General features: G+C 50.7%; 1 protein-coding gene across 3 annotated transcripts in view; it reads right to left on the bottom strand.

Moving 5' to 3' along the window:
- The window catches only part of LOC125956941 (protein amalgam-like), a 70,087-nt gene extending 55,405 nt beyond the window's left edge, over positions 1-14,682 (bottom strand). The window contains exons 1-2 of one of the 3 annotated variants that reach the window (XM_049689238.1): positions 14,590-14,682; positions 445-1,300 (exon numbers count right to left, since the gene is read on the bottom strand). In XM_049689238.1, coding sequence (XP_049545195.1) covers positions 445-514 — 70 coding nt within the window. In that variant the 5' untranslated portion in view covers positions 515-1,300; positions 14,590-14,682. The remainder of the gene's footprint in view (positions 1-444; positions 1,301-14,589) is intronic. The other 2 variants (XM_049689241.1, XM_049689240.1) reach the window with 2 other exon arrangements.
- Positions 14,683-25,721: the final 11,039 nt, after the last annotated feature.

Genomic DNA, 25,721 nt, shown 5'->3' with positions numbered 1-25,721 from the left:
TGGCATATGGTGATGACACAATCTGGTTCCTGGTAGTAGTGTCCATGATAAGGATGCCTGGAATGTCAGCTAACAAGACAAATTCTTAGATTCAGCTGCAGCGAAACAGGAATGCGAACGTACGGTCGACGTTCATCAATCAAACGTCTTGAACACTCGAAGCGAAAATAAACTGTTCCTGTACTTCACGATATTTGTTCCTAAACGGTTCCTAAAACGAATTCAATCCGCCAACAAAGGGGCACCGGAAAGTAGTTGTTATGCTGCTGCTGGTAAGCTGTAAGTGAACCTTGTCGCTGCCAGCTTTCAGCTGCAACAAGTCCGGCACCGCGTGGGGCACGTCTTATAAATAATGAAATGGAAATTCATAATCAAGTGGTCCCGGGCACTCCGAGAAACGCCTCCCGCGGCCTTCTTCTCTTCCTGCCGCTTTCGCTCACTTACCGTAAGCCGTTTCCTGGGTAAAGATGAGAAGGAAAACCAGCAAAATGTGGCCGGCGCCATGGTTGGCCATGGTTGCACCTTCGTCGTTGCGGCTACGCTCCTGGCTGCCCGCAGTTTTTCCTCACCACAAACGCACACACACACACACAGCCGTTTCCTGGCGCCTGGCGTTTCGTCCTCTCGTTGCTATCGGCGGCCGTACTCTAGCGGGCACTTTCGCACGGATTATTGGCACTCTCCCGAGCACACGGCCGTCAAGTGCGACCACTACAACTTAACGCGCTGCCTACTACTACCGCTACTGCTACTGCTACTGCTGCTCCTGTTGCTGCTGCTTTGGTTGCGCATTTGACGCAACCACTGGCTACTACGATACTTTCACACCTTTGCACCGTTTTGCTGCCGCTGTGTGTTGAAGTGTTTTCCGGCGTGTTTTTTTTCTTCCTGTGGGCCGTTTTTCGAGCTTTCACACCACCGGAACTTTCACACCACCCACCGGGGCGTTGTTGATTTCACGCGCGCGCGTGCAAAATATATAAAAAAAAACACACAAACCAACCTTCTCTTCCCCCACCCCACGGGAGGCACGTGAAGAAGGATAATGAGACGAGCCGGGCCGGGCTGCAGCTAGATGTTGATCCACTTGATGAAAGCTTTAAGCACACGGCGCAACCGAAGCACTGGTCACGGGCAGCAACCGGCCCACATCACCACTGCACACCAGCACAGCACAAAACACACATACACCTGGTAGACACACACACAGACACAGGGACACACAGGCACACGCAAACACAGACCAAGGGAGGTCTCACTTTTATGTTTTATTTGTTCGCCGCGAGCATAAACTGAGCTGCTAAAGCATCGGGCAAAGAGGGAGGTGGAAGAGATGAAAATTATGCAGATAGAGGAAAAAACGGTTGAAACGCCGGGGGAAAGAAGGCCAGATAATTGTATGTTCCATGGCAGAGAAGTAGTAGGTGTGACCGGCAGCAGGAACGCGTTCGTGCTGGAGTTTAGGGAAATCAAACGGAGAGGAAAAACACTTGCTAGCCGCCGCCGTCTACCTAGCCGTTGGTGGTGTGCGCAACGGACAGACACCGCAACCTCCGTACTCATCGTCCTCGCTCCTTCCCCCTCCGGGAAGGGCCGGGTGGAACCGGATGATCTTTGCGCGATTGTTTTTCTTTGCCGAGTGGCCGAGGACCGAGGTGTTGCGCTTTCGCTCATTTACCTTTTGTTTGCGTTTGGGTTTTGTTTTGTTCTGTTTTACACCCTCCACCCTTTGTCCTTTTCACTCAATCTCCCCCCGCCCTCCAGTGGCTCAGTGTGTCTTTCCGGTTTCCCGGTTGCTTTTCCATCTGGTGGCCGGCTTTCCTCGATTCAGGGCTCATTTCCCGTGGAAGGTCCGACCCGGCATTGTGTATTGTTTCGTTTGCTGGTCGACTGTTGGCCGACAAACACTTAAGACCCGTTTTCACCTTCATTCCGCTCCTGTTCCTTACCTGAAACTGTCTGTCCGTGTCTTAGTCCGTTCGTGGCGCCCACCGGAAAACCGTTCGCCACCGTCTGGCGAGCTCAATACAACATTGTAATGTAACGCGTGGTTGATGGTGTGCAGCAAGGTGATGATGCTGATTCCGTTGCAGCACGCATACCAGCACCAATAGGCCACCCGGGTGCAGCAGGTTGAGTGCCAGGACGAGTTTAATCGTTTGCCATTTGAAATGGCGACTCGCCGTGAGCGTCATTTAATGTGAAATTTTCTCAACGCTTTCCTCGACGTGGCATTTGGAAAATAATTCCTGGAACACATTCCGGCGATTGGTTCCGGATTGTGCAATTCGCCTTAGAGGCACGTGTTATGTAATGGCCCTCCCCCCCCCATCAGGTAGCACAGCTGCTGCAAGACTTGCAAGACGAGCTTTTGGCCAACAACTTTTGGCGATAAATTCCCGTCAAAGGCAGCTGGTTGCTGGCTGGTGGCTGGTGTGTGTACGTGGATTTGATTTGATCGAACCCCGCCCAAAGGCAGGCACCATTTTGCACAATGTAATCGCTCGCAAATGGCGTAGCCAATAGAGCAAGTGGCAAGCGAGCTGGGGATCCCTCTCTCCCTCTTTCCTTTTTGATCAATATATGAACCCAGTGCGCCCAGGATTGGGTTTTCATTCGTTCGTTTCGTGCCCTAATGGAATGGCTCTGGGCGACAATCTCCGGTTACATCGCGGTGCTGCTGCATCGATGCTGCCCGCGGTGGTAGAGGGGGAGGGGGAATATAGCATAATTTGGCACCGGTTTTTCTTCCACCCGGTTTTTTGGCGTCGTCATCATCGTCGTTATCAGCAGTTTAAATGCATTAACCTAGAAACAGGGACCCTAGTAGTACACTGTATGGCGTACACACTGACAGACACAGCCAGCGAGTAGCTGGTACCGATGGTACCAACCTTCTGGCATGATCCTGCCAATGAAACATAACATACTGACTAAACCCCCCCCTCGGGAGTGAGGACAGAGAGAGGACAGAGGGAAGGTTGTCTGTAGCGGATGGCGCTCATAAAAGGAGCACTAGAGCAACCGATCGAACATGGCAGCCACACGTGCCATTGTGTGTCTGTGTGTGTGTGTGCATGGTGTAGAGAATTTTTCACAAAAAAGTCGAAAAAGAAGAAAAAAAAACGAGAAAAAAACGCGAAAAGTTTCTCCAAAACTCCAACAAAGGGGGGGGGGGGTGTTGGGTGGTACCAGGGGCTGGCTAGGGCTAGGACTGGGACTGGGTGGGTGCACATTAATGCGGAAGAGTTATGATATCTGGCAGTCACATCGGCTGGCTTCTGGCGACCGAATCCGTGACCTCGTGGCCGCCTGGCGTGGCGTGGCCGTGCTGTCGACCGAACTTGATGGTTTGCTGGGGGGGAAGGCCGCTCGAGGCCAGTTGCCAGTGGACCAGGAAAGGATTTAAGGTTTCTAATTTTCATCCGGCAGAGGGGACAGAAGGGTTTTTGAGGGGGGCGTTGTTTTATGGCAAACGTTGCGGACTCGCGTTAAACTGGCGAACCGAATGAGAGTGCCCCCTCTCCCTTCCCTTCCCAATTCTTCTGCTACTTCCTCATTGCTACTGGCACATCCAGCGCCGAGACTGGATACGATAGTGCAATGCAGCGTTGCCTTCTGCTGCTGCTGCTGCTGCTGCTGGCCTTTGTGTGTGTGTTTTTACAAAATGTCTCATAAAACCGCGTGATAGACGCATAAAGGGCCGGGCGGGTGGTGGTTAGCTTTACCGAGAAGCAATAAGTATTAACCGAGATGCTTCGCTTTGTTCGCGGAAAATGCCGGCGCGTTGAGCGTGCACGAAAAAAGAATAAATATTCGCGAGGAACGCGAAATTTTCCGTTTTGCGTCTCTCCAAGAAGTACTTCTTCTGCTCTTCTGTTTCTTCTGCTTCTTCTGTTTCGAGTCTAGACTCTCGGTTGGGCTGTTGGCAATTAAAAAAGTTTATTACTAAACATCCCCTGCCGCCCACCTCGGTACTTTCTCAACTTGCTTCATCGAACTACGCATCGGACCGTGCGCTTAATACTGACTGCCATTCGCCATTCTCTCTCTTTATTCAGAGTGTCCGGAAAATTTCGGTGCCCCAAAAATGCATTGCCTCCTGTCACACACACACACACACGCACCGGGATCGCGCGACTTTGCTTCCCAAATTGTTCCGGAACGCGGCCGCGAGCTAAGAATTTAATAAGCAACAAACCAACGAGAGCTCGGGGCGAGTGAGGTTCGGTGTCGGTCGGACGCTAGCGGAAAGATAATGCCCGGCACGTGCTCACTGGGGCTTGACCCTGCGGGCGGCCTTTCCCTCTCCCTGGACAAGCGAAGAAGCGAGAGTGGCAGCCAAAAAAAAATTGATTTAAATTCCTGGCACACCGGCCCAGACCGGGCACCAGACGCGCGACCAACCAGCCGCCAGACAGAGAAAGGTCAACCGTAAACCGAACTGGAAGCTGAATCCAAGAATCTTCCACTGACCAGCTCTCCATTTTGACGGATGACCGGGAGTAGACCATCTCAGGGCCTTCCTTTGTTTCGAAGTCAATTATCTTACGTCACCTCGTCAACCTCGGGTTCGATTCGTCGGTCGTTTAATTAATGGCGGCATTGTGGAAACCAACTTCCTGACCCGAGGAGCAGGAGCAGTAGGCTATGAACCAGGCAATGCATTCGAAGCCTACTACGCTGCCCCAGGATAATCGTTGTCGTATAATACACTTGGATGGAAGACATGGTGACATGGTGGCCTGGCACTGCATTGATACCACGGGAACTGGTGATTCACTACCAGAGGATTCGCTCAGTTGAGTAATCTTCCTTCCGGTTACACAGGAATCCCATTGTCCTTGCTGCTGCTACTGCTACTGCCGCTACACGTCGTCCAAACGGTCCTCCTCCTTCCAGTCCATCGATGAAAGTCAATGAATTTCCGCTCTCTACGGCCATTGGAATCCATTTCCTGGGCATTGGCCTGGGCTTGATGCGACCAAGGGTGGTGGATTAAAATTGCACATCCCCCCTTGGCACGAGACAGAGAGAGAGAGAGAACATCGACATCGGCTACTGCATTGCCACTATAGACCTGGTAGGCCTTTCGTAAGGCGGTTCGTGGCGGAATGGCGGTGGTCTGTTTGGTTTGACGCAAGTGGCTAGGGGCAAGCCAACTAAAGGACGTCGTCCTCGTCCTCTGACACTTACACCACCAATATTGGCACCACAGCACCGAGCGAAATCGAACGAGGAGGCGAAAGGCGAAGCGAATGAATAACAAAAAAGCCGAGGGTCTAGGGCCGGCTCTCTGCCATTCTTCCTGGTCCTCTGGTCCTCCTCTTTAGAGAGAGGATGAGGAAGCAATTTGCTAACGCTTGAGCAATTCGCCAAATCCCCATCGACTCACTACGGCTGGCCACCATCTTCGGAATGGCGAGGGGAACAAATGATGGGCACGTGTCGTCCTTCCTTCCTTTGCGAGGAAACGCTAAACGTTTCCCGAACCCCGGCTCCGTTTGAAGAGGTTTTATCGTCCGGATTAAAGTGACTCACAACGTGTGTGTGTCTGCGTGTCTGCGTGTGTGTGCACATGGCGTGCGCTCACATCCGATGGCATTCGCCCTGTCGTGTGTCGCCATTTTAAGAGGGCGAGCACGCGGTATTTATCCAACACACTGCTGGCCCCCAGAGCTCGGCTCGGCGTGTTGGTAAATTCATTATTTTCCACACTAACAAGCAACAACACAGCCATGGACGGCTGCGTTCGTGCGAATTTGGTCACGGTGTGCTGCAAATTTGCAATGGCGCAGCAGCAGCGGCAGCAGCGCACGTCAGGACATCGTAACTGGTGCGTGCGGTTAGCAAAGAAGGAGTCCAATTTGCAAAAAAAAAGTCTTGGTGATGGGTGTGTGCACCCCTCTCTTTTCGCTGTGGATACGCTCTTCCTGCTCGGCATCCTTGCTTGCTGCATCCTCTAGCCCTGTAGCGCGCAAGTTTGTTTGATGTTTCTCGACCGGCGATTGAGGGAAATAATGATGCAGCCTCCCGCCCGCCAGGGGCACTTCGGTGGAGGGCATTAACGCGAAGAGGTTCTTGTGAATGGTTAGCGATCAGCGTGCCGGCTCTCCTTTATTCTGTTTCTTTTTTCCGACGCGGTCTAGCCTCCTTTTGAGCCGGAGTAAATTGATTGACAATTTAAAACGTCGAAAGACCCGGACAGTAAAGCAGATGGATCCCGCTTGAAAGGGAAGTCTGCAAGTCTTTCCGAAGCCCAGCATCAACTCACACGATGTCGTAATCGATTTGTGAATTCGCCCGGGCCAAAGCTGCCAATGAGTTGGCAAATATCGGCGACGACGTTCCGTTGCTCCGGCGGGGTGTCGGCGAATGAAAATGGATGATCTAGGCTAAGCCTCCGCCCTACCGCCCTGCGCAAACACAGATGCAAACAAGATGAAGTAAGCATCTTTTCGGGTAAATGAAGTCGCGTTTGCGACGCGCCACTGGAGGCCCCGAGATAAGCCCGAAAACATCGGGACTCTTTGCCAGGCGCCTCTTGCCGAAATGGATATTTGTTAATCTGCGATGAACAATTGATTGATCGTTCGTTGACCAATCGATTCCGAATCGATCGAAATTCCGGATGGTTGTTATATCCGGGCACAGACAGCAGTTACATTTCTCCGTGAGTCCTTCAGTCGAGAGGATCCTCTGCTCAAGAGTTATGTCGCGAGAACTGAGAAACCAATCAAAAACCACGCCACGAATCACTTGTGTCATCGCCGGGAATTTAACTCCCCAGTCTAAACCCTTAGAATCCTAGTAAACCGGCGAAGTAGAGAGCTTAATTTAGTATCCAATCCTGCCCGTGTCCGTGCCGTAGTGACCGTCTTGTAAAAGATTAAAAACTTTATCTGATCCCGGTGTCCGCTTCGCGCAAATCCGTGAGCCAGTGAGTCAATACTGATTTGCCCCCTGATCCTCTTCCCATTAGGGTTTTCTTTTTACGCCGGAAAATTGCCTTCTCACGAACGCGAATGAACCCCAAAGAATCCAAGAATCCAATATCGGAGGACCAACTTTTAATGGAAGATTGCCGGGGATCGCCGCGGGACTCGGGGCTCGGGTTTTCGGGACTCCGGGACTGGCCAGAGCGAGTGCTGAAGTGTCGTCGATTCGATTCCCCGACAGCCGGTACGGTAACGATTGCATGTTGACCAGTCCCAGATGAAGTCTTGTAGGGAAGACCGTGTGGAGCGTGGAGTGGCGGAATGTCGAGCGAACGAAACGAAAACTTTCATTAAATGATAAGAAGTGCAGCCGGCGGGCGACAAGGATCCGTAATGAGGTGTATTCTTCCATTGCTGCTGCTGCTGCTGCTTCTCCACTCGAACGATGCTACAGCAGCATCCATTGCCGCCCCGCCCTTGAAGAAACGCTTGGTAATGAACGCTTCTTCTGCTAGCTAACGGCTTCTTGCCGGTGCTTCTTCGGTGGTTGTTGCGCGCGGTTGTAAGTGAAATCATTAGAGGGCAATAATGATGGTTGGTTAGAACGGTGATGGTGACTGTTTTTGTTGTTGTTGCTGCTTGTACCGCTTGTAGCACATTCCACACAGCGTATATAACCTTTTTGTGGCCACCGAGGGACACTTGCATCGAGCTGTCGAGCTCGCTATCGTGAGTGGAAGTCATTTGTACTACAAACAGGCCATTTTAAGAAGGCATTCAACACACACACAGCCACACGCTCGCTCGTGCATCAGTACACTAATCGATCGATTTTCGAACTCGTTATCTCGAGCGAGTCACGCATCTGATGGCCGTCCGATAAAGCCGCTATTTATGGAAGAGCATAATCGTGCGATCCTCCAGTGATGGCCCGATGGCAAAAGCGATGGATAATTGCGTTTCAATTTACACTTAGTAGCACAAAAGTGTACTCTTATCGTACTGTCGATTGTCGTTGTGATAGGGCAATTGAATAAATCATTTCCTTTCCATTGCCTTGCCAGTTAATCAGAGCCCGGAACCGCCTCATCGCCTCGTGGTCGCCCTCGTGAGAATCAGACAAGATTACCTCACCATTAGCGCGCGACTTTTAGCGAATCTATTCCAGGCCCCAAGACCGTTCTAGAACGGAGTGCATGCTCATGCTGACGAGCTAAAGATGTATGTACCCTGGGTGAGAAGAGGTGTTCCGGAAAGATTAGTGTGCTCCGAGCCGTCAAAAATCTAATTTCTCCATCCGTTGCGTTCATTCGTTAGAGGCGGATCAGATTTGACATCAACATACGCCATCGTGCGATCGCGTGCCGCTCGCACCACGATGCTCGGCGCACTCGGCGAGAGGATGAAATCCAACATAAGCCTTCAACGAGTCACACCAGCACCACCACCACCAAAAACCTCGCGTGTTGCCCCTTGAAGGCCTTCAAGGTTCGGGAAGGTGTGTAAAAGGTCGTGGCGCTTCTGTCGATGGCTTTCGGCGCACAGCTCCCTCCTTTCTCGCCGGTCCACGATCCCCAATTCGCTCTCAATTTTCCGAAACATAATCAAACGTAATTGAATTTTTACACTCACAGCCATGCAATGTATGTGTGTGTGTATGTGAGAGTGGTTTCTTGAGTTGGTTTTTGGCGCGTACCGTACCGTGCCTTGTGCCTTGCCGTGTGCTTAACCGTGGCAGCTCCATTTTTTAACGGAAAAGAAACATGTCCTGAGTGCCCACCCGCCCGCCCGTCCGCGTGTGTGTGTGTGTGTTTGTCGGGGCCAAAAATCGAATTGACGGCGCAAGTATGCCCGGTCGAAATGATCATAAAAAAAGGTAAATAGAATATGAACAGACAACGACAGTACCGTCGTCGTCGTCATCGTCGTTGGTGTTGGAGCCGGTTCAAGTGAATCAAATGCCACAATCCTTCCTAACCACCCCGGAATCGGGCATTGCGCCAACGACGACGTCTCAAGTATTCGGCTTTTACACGTGGAAAGCGAAAGCCACTCCTGGAAGGCCCAGGAGTGGCGAAAGTTCGTGGAAAATCGTGGAAAACGCAAAAGGAACGGAAAGACGGAACGGAAAACACCCCCGCCCCCACCCCCGGGTGAAAGTCGCGCACCGAGTCGAGACGTTGTGGGTGGGTGGGCGTTGAAGCTTTTCCGGCCGGTCTACCAGTCCGGCCCACCCGACGCCCCAAACGCTGAATTGATTAAACAAATATTTTGCTTATGAATTATGTCAACGATTTTTTCCCCCCTTCCTTTTACGTCGCGATGGATGGGAGAAGGGTGTTTGAGTGTTGCGCGGTGGTGGTGGAGATGATGGCCGGAAACATTAAGAGGAAAATAAGGAGCACGGAAAGGTGCACGGAGAGACTTTTTCCCAGATTCCGGCCGTTGGACGTGGGGCTTCACTTTTCCGATGCAGATTCAGATGAATGCCGTAATGCCGGTGGAAAATGGATTTTTCCAATGGAACGAGTTCAATGGAGTTCGTGGTGCTCTGCTCGAGCCGCTCTGCTAGAGACGAGACTCGCGGTGATGATCTAATTACATGCAGTTCAATCTTTGCATTCTGCTTCGAGTGATTTATTAGTATTAGTAGGAGGCAGTGACAGTGACAGTGCGCACCGGACTGACAGATCTACTAACCGTCAAGGTTTGACATTTCGCAAGAAGCAAAGCGAAACGAAGCGGCAATCTAGTAATCGCACGGTCTTTTGCCCAATTTCACACTCGATGAGCGGTCGGTTTCGCTCAAGGACGACGACGACGACGACGACGAGGAGCAATGTCTGCCGCTGGCAGCTCGTAGCAGCCGCACAATAAAACTCAAATAAAGACGTTGTTTGAAGGAGGCGGCGAGTCGGCGCATTGTTTGATAGATTATCAGCGCTCACCACGGCGTACTGTGGTTGGGTGGAAGGAAACGGAGGGAAGGGTGCAAAAGTTTTCCATCGCGAAAAACAAAACATGCCAAATCCATCGCTTCGACGGCAGGACGGCATGGTATGGTGGGCTCGCCATACTTTGCCCGAACCCGGGTATTCGTACTTTTCCAGTAATTCCGACACAAACACAGAAAAAGACCATCTCCCCCCCGAGGAGCGCGAGGAGGCCAAAAGTCTTCGGCTTTGAAAAATGAACAACGATAAATTCAAAGATGGTGAAAGTGTGGACTCTCCAAGGGAGTCCGATATTGTTATGTTATGATCGGGAGAAGCACACCAAGCACGGCTGGCCGGGAACGGGGGACGGGAAGGGTGGCCGGGAAACCATTATTCATCTTTTGATCTCCACTCGAACTCGCCGCGCGGAAGTCGCTCGGTGCGAGCGGTTGTTGTGACGTATTTGGACAAAACTTTTGCCGTTCAGTTCCGGCGAAAAAAGTCCGACGCAAAAAAGTCGTGGGGAGAGAGAAATGGAAGTCGAAAGGAAGTTACCGAAGTTCCTTCCGCTCAAGATGCCGCACTTTGTTTCAAAAAAGGAACGCAGGAAGGATAGAGGAGGGCCACCGGCTGAGGGGGAGGGTGGTCATATTATCGTCAATTTATCCATCATCCGCGGTGCGGTGCGTTGCGGTCGCTGCGATGAAGGAGATGAAGCGGAATGCGAACTCTTTTGTCAACGGTTTGTGGCGCGTAAATGGAGCTGTTTAATAAGGCGTCTGAGTTTGAGTGGCTGGGTGGTAGTGATGTGAGTATATTATCACTCCAAATGGCAGTTAGATTTGGCTTGGGATCGGGGTTCGCATCATCAGCGTCTACATCAGGCGTCACAGTTAATAAAGTGAGGCTGGCATGGTGGCTGTGAAGGGTAGCTAACGGCAATAGTTAGGCTACTAAGTTTGGTATTTGATATCTAACGGGAATAATTTGTTCTGTTCGTTCTTTTTAACTTCAGTTAAGCTTTCTTTTCTATATTTAATTTTTAGGATAAATCCATCGATTAAAATCCTCGGTTTATGATTCTTTTTTTTTTAAGTTTCCACATCTGTTAACCATTTGTTAGCCAACTTTGAGCATCCTTTAATCATTTATTCAATATTATTCTTTTCTTTTCTGAAAGTGTTGTTGTTCCAATTATTCTGATAGTGTTAAAACATTCCATTTAAAATTCTGTTTCAATTTGCTAAATGTGTACCAACTTCCGCTTACCAGCTTCTACAGCATCTCTTTCTCTCTCACTCTCTGTTCCTCTGGCGAAACCATTAATGATTGATTATCGTGTCATGCCAGCGGAACGATCAACGATCCATTCGACGGGAGCCCGCATAGAGACAGTTTTCCCGCTTCTACCCAGAGCTTCTTCTCTCGTTTTGTCGTTTCTTTGTCTGTTGTGGAATTTCCGCCCGGCCATTCCCAATGCGTCGCCCCCATCGCTATCCATTCTTATTTTCTAACAAAAAAAGCGATGTTGCACATCGCAGAAGAAACAATAGACGCGCGAGCGCTCGCTCGCTCCATAGACACCTCGATTGTCGAACCATTTGCGGCGATTCAGCGAAAAACAATACAAAAAGGTCCACGAAACAATACCATACCAACGAGGCCGAGGCCATGACAAATATTCCCTCGCCCTTCGCCACGCGCGCTCTCTTTCTCTCTCTCTCTCTCTGGCTCTCTTGTGCGCGCTTTTGTGCATTAGCCCGGATTCGGCAGCATCCATCAATGGAAGAAGGTCCTGGGAGTGTGTCAAACCCCGGGGATGCCGTTGATGGTGGAAAGGCACCTTCCCCTCTGCTATCATCCCCTGCTATCCACGTCCTTGCAGGAAGCACAGCAAGAGAACGCGCCGGTGCAACGCTAGGAATGGTGCAGCAAAGTAAAACAAAGCACGTGAAAAATCAACAAACAGACACTAGGAGCGGCAGGTCCCGGGGACCTGGGGCCACTGGGCATCCCGGGATTTGCTGGCGTGCCACGGTGCCCTCTCCGTTGGACCTCCACGCTGAATGAATGGGATGGAAATGAATGGTCCGCTCCGGGAGCGCGAATATGCGAGCAGAATTGCATCTGTTAAAGGTTGCGCAAGGGCAAGTCCCCGGGGAGGGCGGGTCGTCCGGTGGTCCCTGCCTTTGTTGCATCCCCCTCCCCCCCTTCCCCCTTTCGTCCTCACACTCATACACCTTTCTCACATTCCGCGAGTCCGCCACGTTTCCCGTGGCAATTGTCAATCATTTCGTCGTCGTCATCGTCGTCATTGTGGTGGAAAGCGGCGAAAATGGAGACGAGTGCCACGTGGGATTTTCCACTCAGAACGATTCTCTGGCCCCTCCATTTTTACTGTCCATGTGTGTGTGTGTGCATTTCGTCTTGATTTGGGCTTTCATGAATATTGATGGAAATGGTACACGGGAGGGGGGCGGGGTTGGTGGTACTGCTGCACCTCATGGTAGCTCGTGGCTCGTGGCCAATGGCCGCCCCGGTCGCCGTCGTTTACTGCGGCTGATGCAAAAAAGATGATTTGTCGAGTGCTGACTGAGCGTTACCGGGGTGGGAGAGGAGGGCGGGGCGAGGGTTCGATGATTTACACTCGCTACCCACCACCACCACCACCACCATTTCTCCCCATTCCCCCGAATGGTCGATCGATGAACAAACATACACGGAGCGGCGCGGACACCGCATTGTCCTTGCTCCCGTCCGTCCGTCCATCCGTCCATTGGACTGTGTCTGTGGACATTGTTCACGTTTACTTGAACGAAGCTTTCCAAGCGTTTTTCTTTCTCTTCGGTTGTTCGTCCATTTCTTTTTGTTGTTGTTCTATCGCCATCAATCAAATGGCGCTCAGATCGATTGTCTTGTGGCAAGGGAAGGCCGATGCCAGCTGATGATGCGCTGGAATCGGTGCATTAAGGGAGGCATTTCGAGATGTGGATAAGATGTGGATTCTCTGTTCCGTTCGCGGTCGTTGATCCATCGATCGCGGTGGACGGTGAAGATGGAAAGCGCTTCGGTGAGCGTTTTTAACCAGCGAATGATGGAGCTCAGTTGAGATATGGAGTCAGTAAGTTTAGTGTTGGATAAGTGAAGAAGCCAGACTGTGAGTGTATTTGTAAACTATGTCAAGAAGAATGATGATCCTTGGAGCTTCTCTAGAACACCCCTAGAAGGTTCTGGACTGATGAGTTACAGGATATTGAATACTTGGGAATATTCGACCACAGAAAGAAGTACTCCAAAGCACATTATCCGACATGTTATTAGCTGTAGTTTGAACAACTACTGTTTAAAATAGAGCATCCATTCATTCATTAACAGCATTCATTAAAAAAATGCAATAAATCACTAGCGCAGTATTGTGTCAGCATTAGCCCCTTGTTGTATCACAGTAACAATCCTCTGAATGCGCCAGCATCGCATCCCCTTTTGTGTTGTACATTTAAAACAAATAATGTAGCACGTAACGGGCCAACGCCGTGTACAGTATGATGGAATGGAATGTAGGGTAAATGCTACCATTTCTCTGCATACCGACAGACCTCGCACTTGTGATTGTTTCACCATCATCACTCCTGCGACTGACACTCACAAACGAAATGTGAGCAGGTCCAGGAACGGGACGAGGGGAAAAAAAAACAACCGCAACAACAGTAAGCGGCATTCGAATGCCGTAACCTGCACCACCACCGGAATCCGCTTCTCGCACCGCCTTCGATCGATTGTTGATCCCCGGATTCCTGGAGGCGCTCATTCTTTTCGCGCTACATTTTCCACAACAGACCCACGGGCCGCTTACCTTCTCCTCTTACGGCTCGGTTCGTTAGTTTTGTAATTATTCCCATCATGCATCCGCAGCAGCAGCAGCAGAGAACAATCCGCTTGTGCTCTGGTAGTGTCTGTTCGACGGCCACCCCCACCGCCTACCGTGGTCAGTGATGTAAACGAAATTAAAGTGAAACAGAAGCGTAACCAACCAACCAACTCGACCAACTCGACCAACTCGACCAAAAAACCGGCGTCACGGGGCAGATGCAGTCGGTCGTGAGTCGGATTTCCGCCGATCCTTTTTCACGTCTCGTAAATTTTCCCTCTTTGTTACCGCACCGGTCTCTCCGGTTGCGCGAGGCGCGAGATCGCGCGTCATCAAATGGCAAATGGCGTAACGGAGTATCGATCAGCACACACACACTCTCTCTCACACACATACGCACTAGCACACAGAATCTCGTATTTCACGCAACGATGCGTTGTCGCCGGTAAAGCTTTTAATCCTTCGTATTCAATTGAGGGAACTTTGCGTTGTGCGACACTGGGCGACTCTGGGCGATCGTTATTCCAATTACGCGGACATCACCAGAAGGATGACTCTCGGCTGCTGGTGGTCATCGCTTGCCTTGTTCGTCTGTTGCTGTCAGCGCACCGCAACTGTCACGACAAATTTACCGAGACACCGAGAGAAGGATCTAGTTTTCCATGACCATTTTCTTGGACAAGCACATCCTTCGTTCTCGACCACGCACTACACAACACACACACTCACACGCCAAGGGCCGGTTGCTTGGACGTCTTCAAGTCATAATGTTTAAATTTGCAAAACATAAAAAACACTCGCTGGATAAATCTTAATTTTACGCGCCCAAAAATGGGCGAGAAAATACCGGAACACAAGGTCGATGGACACGCACCAACTAGTAAAAACCACAAACCCCGGGGCGTAAACGCTTGGCCATACACTTCCAGACACGGCCGCACACCAATCGCAACTGAATCGCGTCCGGTGGTGCCGAGCCCGAAAAACCGGAAAGTAAAAACGGACGAGCGGGCGCGAAAAATCGCTCTTTCGGAGGGAAAAACTCCGGCACCCCCTCTGTTGCCATTGTGTCAACCGCTGCTCGTGGCGGGCCAGAGCCGGGTGTGTGCTGCCTTGCTGAGGCGAGTCACTCACGATCCGATTTGTCGGAACACTCAGCCGCACGTGGCAGGGTTGTGGCGGAGGGCAGGGGCTTGTTTACGCTTTCTTTCGTCCTTTTTCCCGAGCCATTTCCTTTACGTCGTTATCAATGATGGAAATAGGGGCGGAGGAGGAAGAGGAGGAGGCGAAGGTTTGCTCCGTAAATGAACTCCGAATGAGTGACCGAATATCGTGCGACGGCGTGCGCCCACATCGCCGCGTTCACCCGAGCCAACACGTGGCTTTTCCGGTCCGACGTTCGGTTGTTTTTCTCGTGCATTTTCTCTGGTAAAGGATTCGTGACGGGAGAGCGATGGCCAAACGCATTAGCCAGAGAGCGATTGAGAGGAAAATACGGTGGAAAATTGCTTCACGTTCAACATTTATTTTGGTTTCGAGCGATGATATCGGCCTCCCCGATGATCCGTTGTTTTGACCGCACGCTCGATGAGCCGCTAACGGTTGGTCCTGCGGTGGAACGCGCCCACCGTGTGGATGGTGTGCCCGAGTGGGGAGGAGAGAGCGTATAAACCATGACGGGAGCCGATTGCTGTTGCTGTGCTCATAAACTGAACGGTTCCGCAGAGCTCTGTTCACCGTTTCGGGTTCGGTGGTTGATTGGAAAATTCTTTTCCACGAAGAGAGATTTAAACAGATACCATTACCGCAGTCCCCGGTACTGCCACTGCCAACCACAGGCGGGAAAAGTCACTCCGATCAGATATGTGGCGCAGGAAAACGGTAGAAGAAAAGGGGGGGGGGGGGGCAGAAAATGCTTCGCGGGAATGCTGAGCTACACAAAGCCAACACAGTTTGATTTGTAATTGGTTTTTAACAAATCACTTCTCGGGATTGTTCGATCAAAAATCCGGATGCATTGTTGCGAGATGTGCGGATAATGTCTTCTTCGTTTCGTGCTGTGCTGTCGGTGTGCGGTTGTGCTGTTGATCGCTGTTTCGAGCTTTAGCTTTGGTGCTGCGATGGTTATTTTGGGGTTTCAATGTTGCTTTTGTTTTTTTTTTCTAAATCTGTTTGGGTTATTCTATTCCTTTTTTGATTTTGCGCTTCTCTTTGGTTTATTTCTTAAACGAACCTTTTTCTAAATGTTTATGTGTTACTGTGTTTTTATGTTTCTTTTAGTGTTACGATTGTTTTAAGGTTTTATTTTCATTTTGTTGAATCTGGTATTATTGCAATTCTATTTATGATTTAGCTTTGCTCTATATTATTAAAGAAACAATATTAAAAAAAAGTTTATTTAGTTAGAGATCAATTGCCCCAAACTAGAACAAGATGAAAGAATAAAGTGAAGGCTGCATTCATTATTTTTTTGAATATGTGTATTATAAACTAATAGGATATGATACCGTATAAAATTAAAATAACCAACTACCCATGAAAAGATACAATTTATCTTGAGCACACGAGAGATACTTTTGCATGACTTTGAATAGAACAGGTAGAAATTGATTAAAAACACAAAATAAAAAACAATTTAAACTCTCTTCTAACTCGGAAACACGAGCTATTTTGCTACTGAATCCAATCAACGCAAACAAACCGTTACATCTGTTGGACACTATCATCGCCCTTCGCAAACTCCCATTTACGACGGTATCGAACGTAGAAACAATTGGCAATGCTCCATGCATGGTTGAGGCGCCAGAATAAAATCCTCCACGATGCATCAGCAGCAGCAGCAGCAGTCGTGAGTGCATGGTTCTAATTTCCGCACATCAATCTAAATTAATTACGCCCGGGGTTCGCGAACTCCACACGGCCCCACACGGCAAACCATTTCTCATTAGTTCGCACGCAAGACGGTCCCGGCTTTTTGCCCTGACCGATCCCGTGTTAGTCCCGCTGATAACCTGGCACTTTAACGGAGCAGAAAATCGTGACCATAATTTGCGCACCGAAGGTAGCGGACGCAGGCAGCGAGTGAGCGAGGTGTGAGACTCCCCCTCCCCTTTTCCCATATCCGTCCTTAAATGGTGAGCGCCTCCTCCGCCGGTACGTCGGTGCGACTACGACACGCCAGAGTACGCCCGAACGAACGGAATAATCTCAGCAACCTTCGCCACCACCATCCCCGAGACGGCGACGACGAGTGTGACGATTTACACCCAACGTCTGCCAACTTCCGGTCACCTTCGGGACCGACGGGTTGGACGACGGTGGACTAATTAATATGATTTACATCGTCCGATAATTGCTGAAGCGAGCGGAGACGGAAAACGGTTCCGGGAAGGCTTTTTTTTCCTCACACTTACAGCTCAACCAGACCCATGCCGCGATGCCTTCAGGAGCTGGAGAGGGGGCCACGATTGTGTGTGTGTGTGTTTGTTCGTTTACGTATGTGACAACCTCCTCCGGTGATGTCCGGTTTTCCTCGTCAGTAGCACGGTGCCCGAAGTTTTGCAATCAATTATTCAAATGATTATCGATCGACACCTGGCGGCGCGAGACGCATTTGGAGGCGCGATCCCGGGCGGCCCTTTGCGTGTGACCGCAACTACGGGTCGCACCGTATGGTCGAAGCCAGCTTTAAACGGTTCTACCACACGCCATCGCCACCGAATTGTGAGTGAAAATGTGTTGAAATTGTTCCTGTGCTGGCATGTGTGTGTGTTATTGCTGCATTAAGGACGCAAGCTCGCGCTAGTAAACGCCGCCGTCATCATCGCTTCTCGCGCTAATAGCGCGGAGATTGATCCTTAAGTCCGTGTATCGAATTTGATGCCTCCCGAAGAAATCCTTCTCCAGACAGAATAGAGCGACAGGATGGTTCGGTATCGGCACACCTCGGATCGTGTAGCGGTGCGGTGCGGAGACGGCACCAATTTAAGCGGATTATCATCCAGGTTCATCCTCATGAATATTGCCTAATCCTATTTGTGTCTGGTGAGTGGGGGATGGGTGGTGAAGCGGGGACCATTTTCGCACCTCCACGCTTGCCGTCACGGCAGACAAGCGCCCTTTCTTTTGCCAAAATGGGCTCGACGGGAGGAACGGTAGCTGAAGACGCACCTAGTATTCTGTCGGTCTGCGTGCCGTACGCCTTCGTTCTTCCATTTTGGGGCGTGCCGCCGTCTGGATGCGTGGTTACGATTAGCTTCACCCCCAGCTGGCACTACACTATCTCCTTGGACTCTGAGCTGTCTTTGGGCGAGAGCGACATTCCTTATCATCATCCCACTCGTTTATGCCAAGCAGCGCAGTGGCAGCAGCTCTGGGACCAGATAGATGTTTTGCCTATCCTTGACAGTGGGAACGCACACACAACAGACACATATGGTGGGAGGTGTGAAATGTGCGAAAAATAGAAGCTCATCACCACTCCTTTATCACGTCCTGCTCCTGGGGTGCAGCTGTTCCGGTATCTGTTGCGAGGAGTAGGAAGAAAAGGATTTATGACTAGATGCCACGGAGCGGTTGCCAAGATACCACCGACTGTCTCTCTCTCTCTCTCTCTCTCTCTCTCGCTTGTGTCCGAGGCACTGCTGATGGGAATTACGTCCTCCCCCCCCACGTTTTGCCATCTTCCATCTGGACAGGCTACTAAGATCAGACGTCTTCTAAGGAGCGAACGAAGCATACACGTTGGTGTGCCAACAAATGCAACCGATCCACCGGTCTCCAGGGACGCCTTGGTTGCCTCCTGATTGCCCGTAGATGCAACGGGCGGGCAAATCTCAGTTGGCGAGAGAAAATGGCATCCGCACCGTTGGGCGAGACAGTAGAGATGAATTTTTCATCGGTTCGCTGGCTCTCGATGGTCTCGCCTGTTGACAGTTAATGCCCGCTAGCACTGTCACCGTGGCCGTGGCGTGCCGTGACAGCCTTGTGGACAGTTTTTACCATTTTATTTAGTAGCTCGTAGATGAGATTGAGCGAAAGCTGTTCCGAAATTGTGCTAAACGTCCCTCAGGAACATTAGTAGTATGGTGTGGCAGGTTAAAGGAATGATGCCTGATGTCGCCTCGTTCCAAAAAGGTTCACAGAGGCACTGCTTTGACACAAATCGCCTTACAGAATGCGCCACTCGACACCCCCTTTATGGTCTACAATTAGTGCGCGCCGTCGTTTGGCATACGTGGACGCTGGGATCGTTCATTGCCATTGTTTTGCTCATCGGGAGACCGTGTCTATAGTACGTACGGAATTTTTGAATAATCTTCTCCGCACCTACCGAGGATCATGCACCAGACCAGAGGCTCGTGTCACCTGAGAAGCTCCACGTTCCCATTCGTACACCTTTAATCATTTATGAAAGCTTATTGGCGTGAGCCCTTCCTAGAGTGTTCGCTTTACGTGTGCGTGTGTGTGTGCGTGCCTGTGGCAAAGGGCACCCTCAGTGCCGGAACGGAGCACCGAGAAGACGATGGCGACCACGTCCTTGTCGCAGAATAAAAGCGAACCCCGGTCAGAGATTAGGGCAATGTGGCAATGTCGCTACACTGCGGCTCTCAAGCTCCGACAGCAACCGAGACAGCATCGAGCGCAGCTCAGCATTAAACGGGCCGGAAAAGTAAAGCTTTCTGCAGACTACTCGATCTCGCCTCCCTCTAGGGAGTTTCTGCCAGCCAGCCGGTCGTGCGTCCGTGCGTGTGTGTGTTTTTTGGGCCACTTCAAGACTTGTACTGCGCGATACGTATATTTGTGTCGTATCGCTGACATTGCCGGAAACGCAGGGGGCACGCAATGGAGACAAATGAAAATCGGGGGAAGAAACAAAACAAAAAAATCATACCAAAAAAGGGGCAGACACACACGCGCGCACAGTGCTAAGGATTATGGCTGTGTACGGGGGCTGGTTTCAGGGAAAAGGACGAAAGGGAAGGAGAGGAGAGTGGCTTTGTTGTCACCGCCTTCGCTTCGGCAGCATTACCGTGATGAAGAAAAACTCGGGTGAAATGCGAAGAAAGCAAAAAAAAACCTCAAAAAAAAACTTCCAAAAAAACATGGAGGACGCACAGGACGAAGGAACACGACGCACTGCAATCGACAGCATGAAGTCAGGCCGGAGAGGGGAGTGCGGGAAATGGCCACGCAACAACTGGCACTATACGGTGCGGTGCCTTTCACCGTAACAGAACGTGGAAATGGGCTTCACGTGAACCAGCTTCTGTGTGTGTGTGTGTCGACAGCAGCAGCGGCAACATGTTCGTCATGTTTGATGCTCGACCATTCCTGGCGTCCACCACCACGTGGTGCGCCTGGCCACAACCGACCGAACCGACTCCGATTGGCGTGAGATCGAAGCCGATCGAATTCAAACGAAACTGGAACAAGCGACCACGGAACAAGCGAATGGGGTGTGCGTAGTAGCAGTAGTAGTGGAAGGAACTAAGGAGCAAAGGAGGAAATGTTTTGCAATCACACGTACAGCAGATCGTGTTGTGTCAGATGCGCGATGGCTGACAAAGGGCTGACTACTGGCATCACCGAAAAACACCCGGGAGGGAGGCGGTGCTGTTGTTGCTACTCGATATATAAAAAAGCGGTTCCGGTGCGAACGATAGCGAGCGAGGACCCGCAGGGGGGAGCGGGGGAGGCACGCGAGACCGCTCATTGACACATTCACGTTCAGCCAGTTTCCGAAATTTTATGGTACAGCATCATTTGCCACGTCCTTTGCCGGTTTGCCGTGGCCCTTGACTTGCTCTACTTATGATGCTCTTTTCTCTCTCTCTAGCAACTGTTCACCTAGACCAAATACGATAGTGGAGCCGCTACCTTCCAGTGGCTTCTTCTTTCTTCTTCTTTTTATCGCTCGATAGGACTGCATGTGCAAGTAGTGCCAGTACAGGGGCACTACCGAAAGGAAGGTTAAGAAGGCTCGCTGCTTGCGGTTGGTTATGCTTTATTTTCCTTTTCTACCCCCTTTTTTCTCCGCTTTTATGTTGCCACAATGTTTTCCAATTTCGAATATGGAAGAAAACCGCGGGACGGGGTGAGGGGGGGGGGGGGGAAAGTATGCACAAAGGCCGCCGCCGTGGCCCAAGTTTTCGCACCGAAGGCACCGAACTGAAGGCACCGAAAAGGGACCGGAACCGCGTCCTTTTCTTTGCGCCTAACCATGACATGAAGATGCTAACGTCGACCGAAGCAGCCTGCTCCGAAGCAAGGTTTTGAAACATTCCTCCTGTCGTGTCGTCCTCCGGCAACCGCGCACACACACACACACCACGGGCACACACACGGGCACACGTGTGTGCGAGCTGTGGTGTCTGTGGTCTGTACGCAAAAATATATGTATGCTTTATGCTGCGCCTCCGCTCGCTCGTTCGTTCGCTCGCTTGTTCACGAAACTGGCCCCTGGGTGCACTGGGGGATGGGGTTGGGGATGCACTGGTGGAAAGGAAGTTCGCAAAACACCGGAAGCGGAACGTGACTGGAACGAGCAAGCAAAGAGGGCGCGGGCACACACACACACACACACTCGTTCGTCGGATGTGTGTCCGGATGTTTGGATGAGCAGCTGACTTTCGACCGACTTGTGACTCTCTTTCGGTGTGAAGTCCTCGGAAGAACCGCGCGAGCCTCGCCACTCCGTGCACTACTTCTCGTTCGCGTCCTTCTCTAAGCGGCTCCAGGAAGAAAAGTGTTCGAAAGGAGGAACGTTCGCTGCTACCGGACCGCGGTAGAGCGCGGTATGTTAGTTCAAGTTCTTCTCTCTGGTATCTTCGGGCCTTTTCTATGGTGCTTCACGTTTTTCACGCATCTTACTGTTCACCCTTTTGTGTGTGTGTGCGCCTGACTGACTTTGACGGCGGTGTCTAGTACAGAGAGAGAGAGAGAGAGAGAGAGAGCGAAGGAGTGTGTTTGCTTCACGCCCGCACACTTCCTGATGCGCTGATGCGCTGGGCCGCGAGAAGGAAGAGTGAGTGAGGGGTTGAACTTCATTGGCAAAGTGTCTACATTGTTGAAGTTTTAATCGACGTAATAGCGGGTGCTTTTCTTTGGAATTTTCTCTTCCCGCACACAAACATGCGCCGGTGGCAGCCGCGGCTGCCGGTTTTTCCTTTTGGACTATGTGCTACGGCTTGCACCGTTTGATGCCCCCGTCGGGCGTCAGTTTGCGCTGTGGAATGCTAATGTTTTGTGCTCGATGGTTAAGGGTGGGTAGCACTTGAGCCGCAAGCCTGACTGAGGTTGCCGGAATGGGGCCTGGGGTCATGCAAAGTTGAGGTTGCGGTTTGGAAAGACATATTTTCATATCAGACATCGGCGTCTTGACGTCGGCGTGAAGGGTTTTCATCTTAACCGTGGAAGACAATACTAAGTACGTTCCTTTAAGTACAACAGAGCTGCATAGCTCAAGTGTCATCGTGTCTGCTTAGTATACCTGGGGGAGCTTGAGTTCGATTCCCGTTCACATCCAAATAATAATCTCAAACAAAGCTATAAACATCCAGTTTGTTGTGTCATTCTTTACAGAGCTGTGATTTTCACTCCAAGATAGGGGTATTCGCACAAACTCCGCGGGGTCGGGGCACAGCTCAAAAGGACATTTTCCTGCCTTGTTCGATTCGAAACGGACTGAAAAACAAAAAAAAAAAAACTACTTGTGTCATATCAACAGGAAACTCAATGCGTAGCTTCGTGACTGAAAGAGGTATGTTATGTGCATGCTGCTGCAGTACCTCTTGATCGATGCATTAAATAACGAATGATCTTCTACATCAGCGGACTTTCGAGACGATCGACTAACCGACCGACTAACGTTTACCTTCTCCATGTACCATTTCAGGATAAAAAAAATCCGAGGATACCGAGTGAAGCAGTTTGAAGTGCAAGATCGAGGACCCGATCGTCTAAGAGACGCGAAAACTCTAATTTTAAGGCCTTAATTATAAATAGCGAGCTACCCAGCATAACGGTTAGACTGGAGAAAATGCTCGTCCTATTAATTTAAATACAATATATCATTTTCATTAATGCTTGTCCTCGATTAAATAAGCCGTTGTCCGTTTTTCATCAAAGAATTAAAAAAAACACACAATCATCTTTTACTGTACCACAAATTCTTTTAATTATTCCACATTTCACACATGGAAAAAGCTTATATAACCAGAAAAGCATCATGCTGCCGTTTAGCTAGTCTTCTCAAATTACTCCGAGTTGCGTTACGGCTACGCGAATCCGGACTTGTCCCCAGATGTCTTCTCAAACTCGACTGCTTCGCGTGTAAAACACACAAAACACAACAAGTAGGCACACAGAAGTCATTCAACAAAATTACCCCCGAAGTATAATCTATTTTATCTCGGATCCTATCGCGGTACCTCTTACCCCCTCACGCGGGTTAACTTTGTTTTAATCACGACATTCAGGAGCCGCAATCAGTTCGATCCCCTGCTGTGTGCCTATACATCACCAACCCCGTGGACTCGCACCAGTAGCAGCAGTAGGGGGAGAGAAAGAAAGTCCTTTCATCCCACTCCCGTTGGGCCATTATCCCCCTGACAAGTGCATTATCCTATACGAGGTATCACAAGCGAGCGCGCGGTGGTGGTCTCCGTGGGCTTCCGAATTCCCTGCGGGAGAATGCAATTATATGGCGGCTGTTAAACTATCTCTCCTCGACCCCAAAAAAAAGGAAGCGACGAAGAACACCGAGAACAATTCCCTGGTGGTGACCGGAATCGGCCCGGAGGACCACACTACTCTGGCTCATGCCTGGATGCTCTGGCTGGTAAATTAATATTTCTCCGTCGTGTGTTGCGCAGCAGCAGCAGCAGAAGAATGCGCGTCCGCAACGAGAACGGCGTCAGCAGCAGCAGCAGCAGCTGCCTCTTAATGCCCGGACCATGGGTGCACCACCAATAACCGCCCTACCGTTTCGTTGCCGTTCATCTGCACCAGATAGCCCATCATTTGTCAACAGATAATATACACTTTGCGGAATGGGAGGGATGGGAGGAGCTGGAGAGGTTGCCAGTATCACCGAGCTTATTTCTTGTCGCGTTCAACGAGAGACTCGTTCACTGTGAGTCTCGAATCGTTTGCTAGTTTCCCTTCGTATCTCGTGGACACACCCGGGGACATTCAAGGATTCAAGGATTCTTCTACGCTCTATCGCTCGCTTTATCTCCCGTTGTATCTCGCCCCTCGCCAGCGCTGGTAGATGACAGCTCGCCGACCAGCAGCAGCAGCAGCAGCAAAGAAGTAGAAGGAGGTAACCGACCGCAAAAAAGAGAAAAACCTCGGCACGGAACGGGGGACCCGGTCCCGAAATGCTAAATGGCGACATATTTGCCCAATAAATCAGGAAGAATTTAAATTCCCCGGGCTTTGTTTACCGTGGGTTTATTTGGACCGTGGTAGGTCCGTGGCTGGCGGATCGTCTGTGACCATTTGCTACCATTTTTGCTTAGTTGCGGTGACTGTCTCTCTCCCTCTCTCTCTCTGTGTCCTTTGCGGTCATGATCGTCCCTAAGCAACCGGCGCGCTGCATTTCGACCTTCGCTTTCCATTCTATTTATTCTTTCGCCCATTCGCTCGCCATTCAACGACGACTCCATTCTCCGGTCGTGGCGTGGCGTTAAAATGAGTCAATTCAAATTTGTAATGGCCACAGTCCAGCTCTCGGTGGGACCGAAACCAATCAACGCTGTCGGAGGTCACCACTCCGGCTTCCGGAAGGGGAGGCCCAGGGCCTTGCGGTTCCCGTGGAAGATTTATGCATTCAGCGCTCCTCGACTTTAGACCCTCCTCGAGACCTTCTTTCTGCCTCTGGTCGAGAGGGAATGGTAATGGATCAGGCTTCCTGTGTGTGTGAGTTTTTTTCTTCTTCTGTTTGTTTCTGCCACAGTCCTGTTACCCCTTTTTGTGTGTTCCCGTGAGTTTGGAATTCATCTCAATCTGTTACAGAAGAAGGGAAGTCGCGAGCAACAACTGGACCCAGTGGCCAGTCCAGTGTGCGGATTTGCCGTTTTTTGAGGTTAAATCAACAGCACACACCCTCTCTCTGGTCGGCGGTCTGGCAGTACTCCGTATGTTACCGTATGGTTTGGTCTTCACAATGCAGCATCACACACTCAGACACACAGACACGCGTAGTGCACAGCTTATGGTTACGGTCGTCGTCGTCGTCGTCGGTCGTTGGCGCGAACCAGATAACGAGGTCCTCATTTGGCTATCAAAAAGGCACATCACGAGTCGTCCCACCATCGAAGCTAAACTTTTTTCGGGGGGAAAGGGAGGGCACGGAAGGCCCTGAAACGCGTTGTCAAACATATGTCGATGAGGAGGAGTCGCCTGATGTGCCTCGATTAGGAATCAGACGAGACGAAAGGGCGGGCTGAGTGTGTTATTAATTATCGCGGAGGAAATGGGGAGCAACGGGAACGGGCGACGACCGTGAAGTCGGCCAAAGTTTTTCGGTAATTTTCTCCATTTCTCATTTCGAACGGCCCGTTCTCTCTCTCTCTCTCTCTCTCTCTCTCTCTCTCTCTCTCTCTCTCTCACTCGCTCTCTATCTCTGCCAGAACTGCCACCGATAATGGGTGTTTGTGTTGGAAGTGCTTTAACGTGCTTCATGGTGTGGGGCGATGGGTCTGTTGGAGCACGAGAAAGGACGAAAGTGAGCACCAGATCCCCCCCCCCCCCTTTCCGTCTCTCTATCCCTCCTCCAACATCAGCACCACCACTGAATGGTGCAATAAAAACGATACTTTTGGATGGAGAAAGTTTGCTCCACTTCGAGCACCAACCTCGGGCTCTCTCTCTCTCTCTCTCTCACTCCCTTCTGCTACTAAATGACTACCGAGCCCAGCTCCGAGGGGCGCTGCAGCGGTGCTGGTGCATGCAATGGACCCGGGGACGGAGGGG

Source organism: Anopheles darlingi, chromosome 3 (assembly GCF_943734745.1).
Source record: "Anopheles darlingi chromosome 3, idAnoDarlMG_H_01, whole genome shotgun sequence".
In the NCBI taxonomy this organism is placed as follows: domain Eukaryota; kingdom Metazoa; phylum Arthropoda; class Insecta; order Diptera; family Culicidae; genus Anopheles; species Anopheles darlingi.
This window is presented reverse-complemented; position numbering and strand designations above follow the sequence as displayed.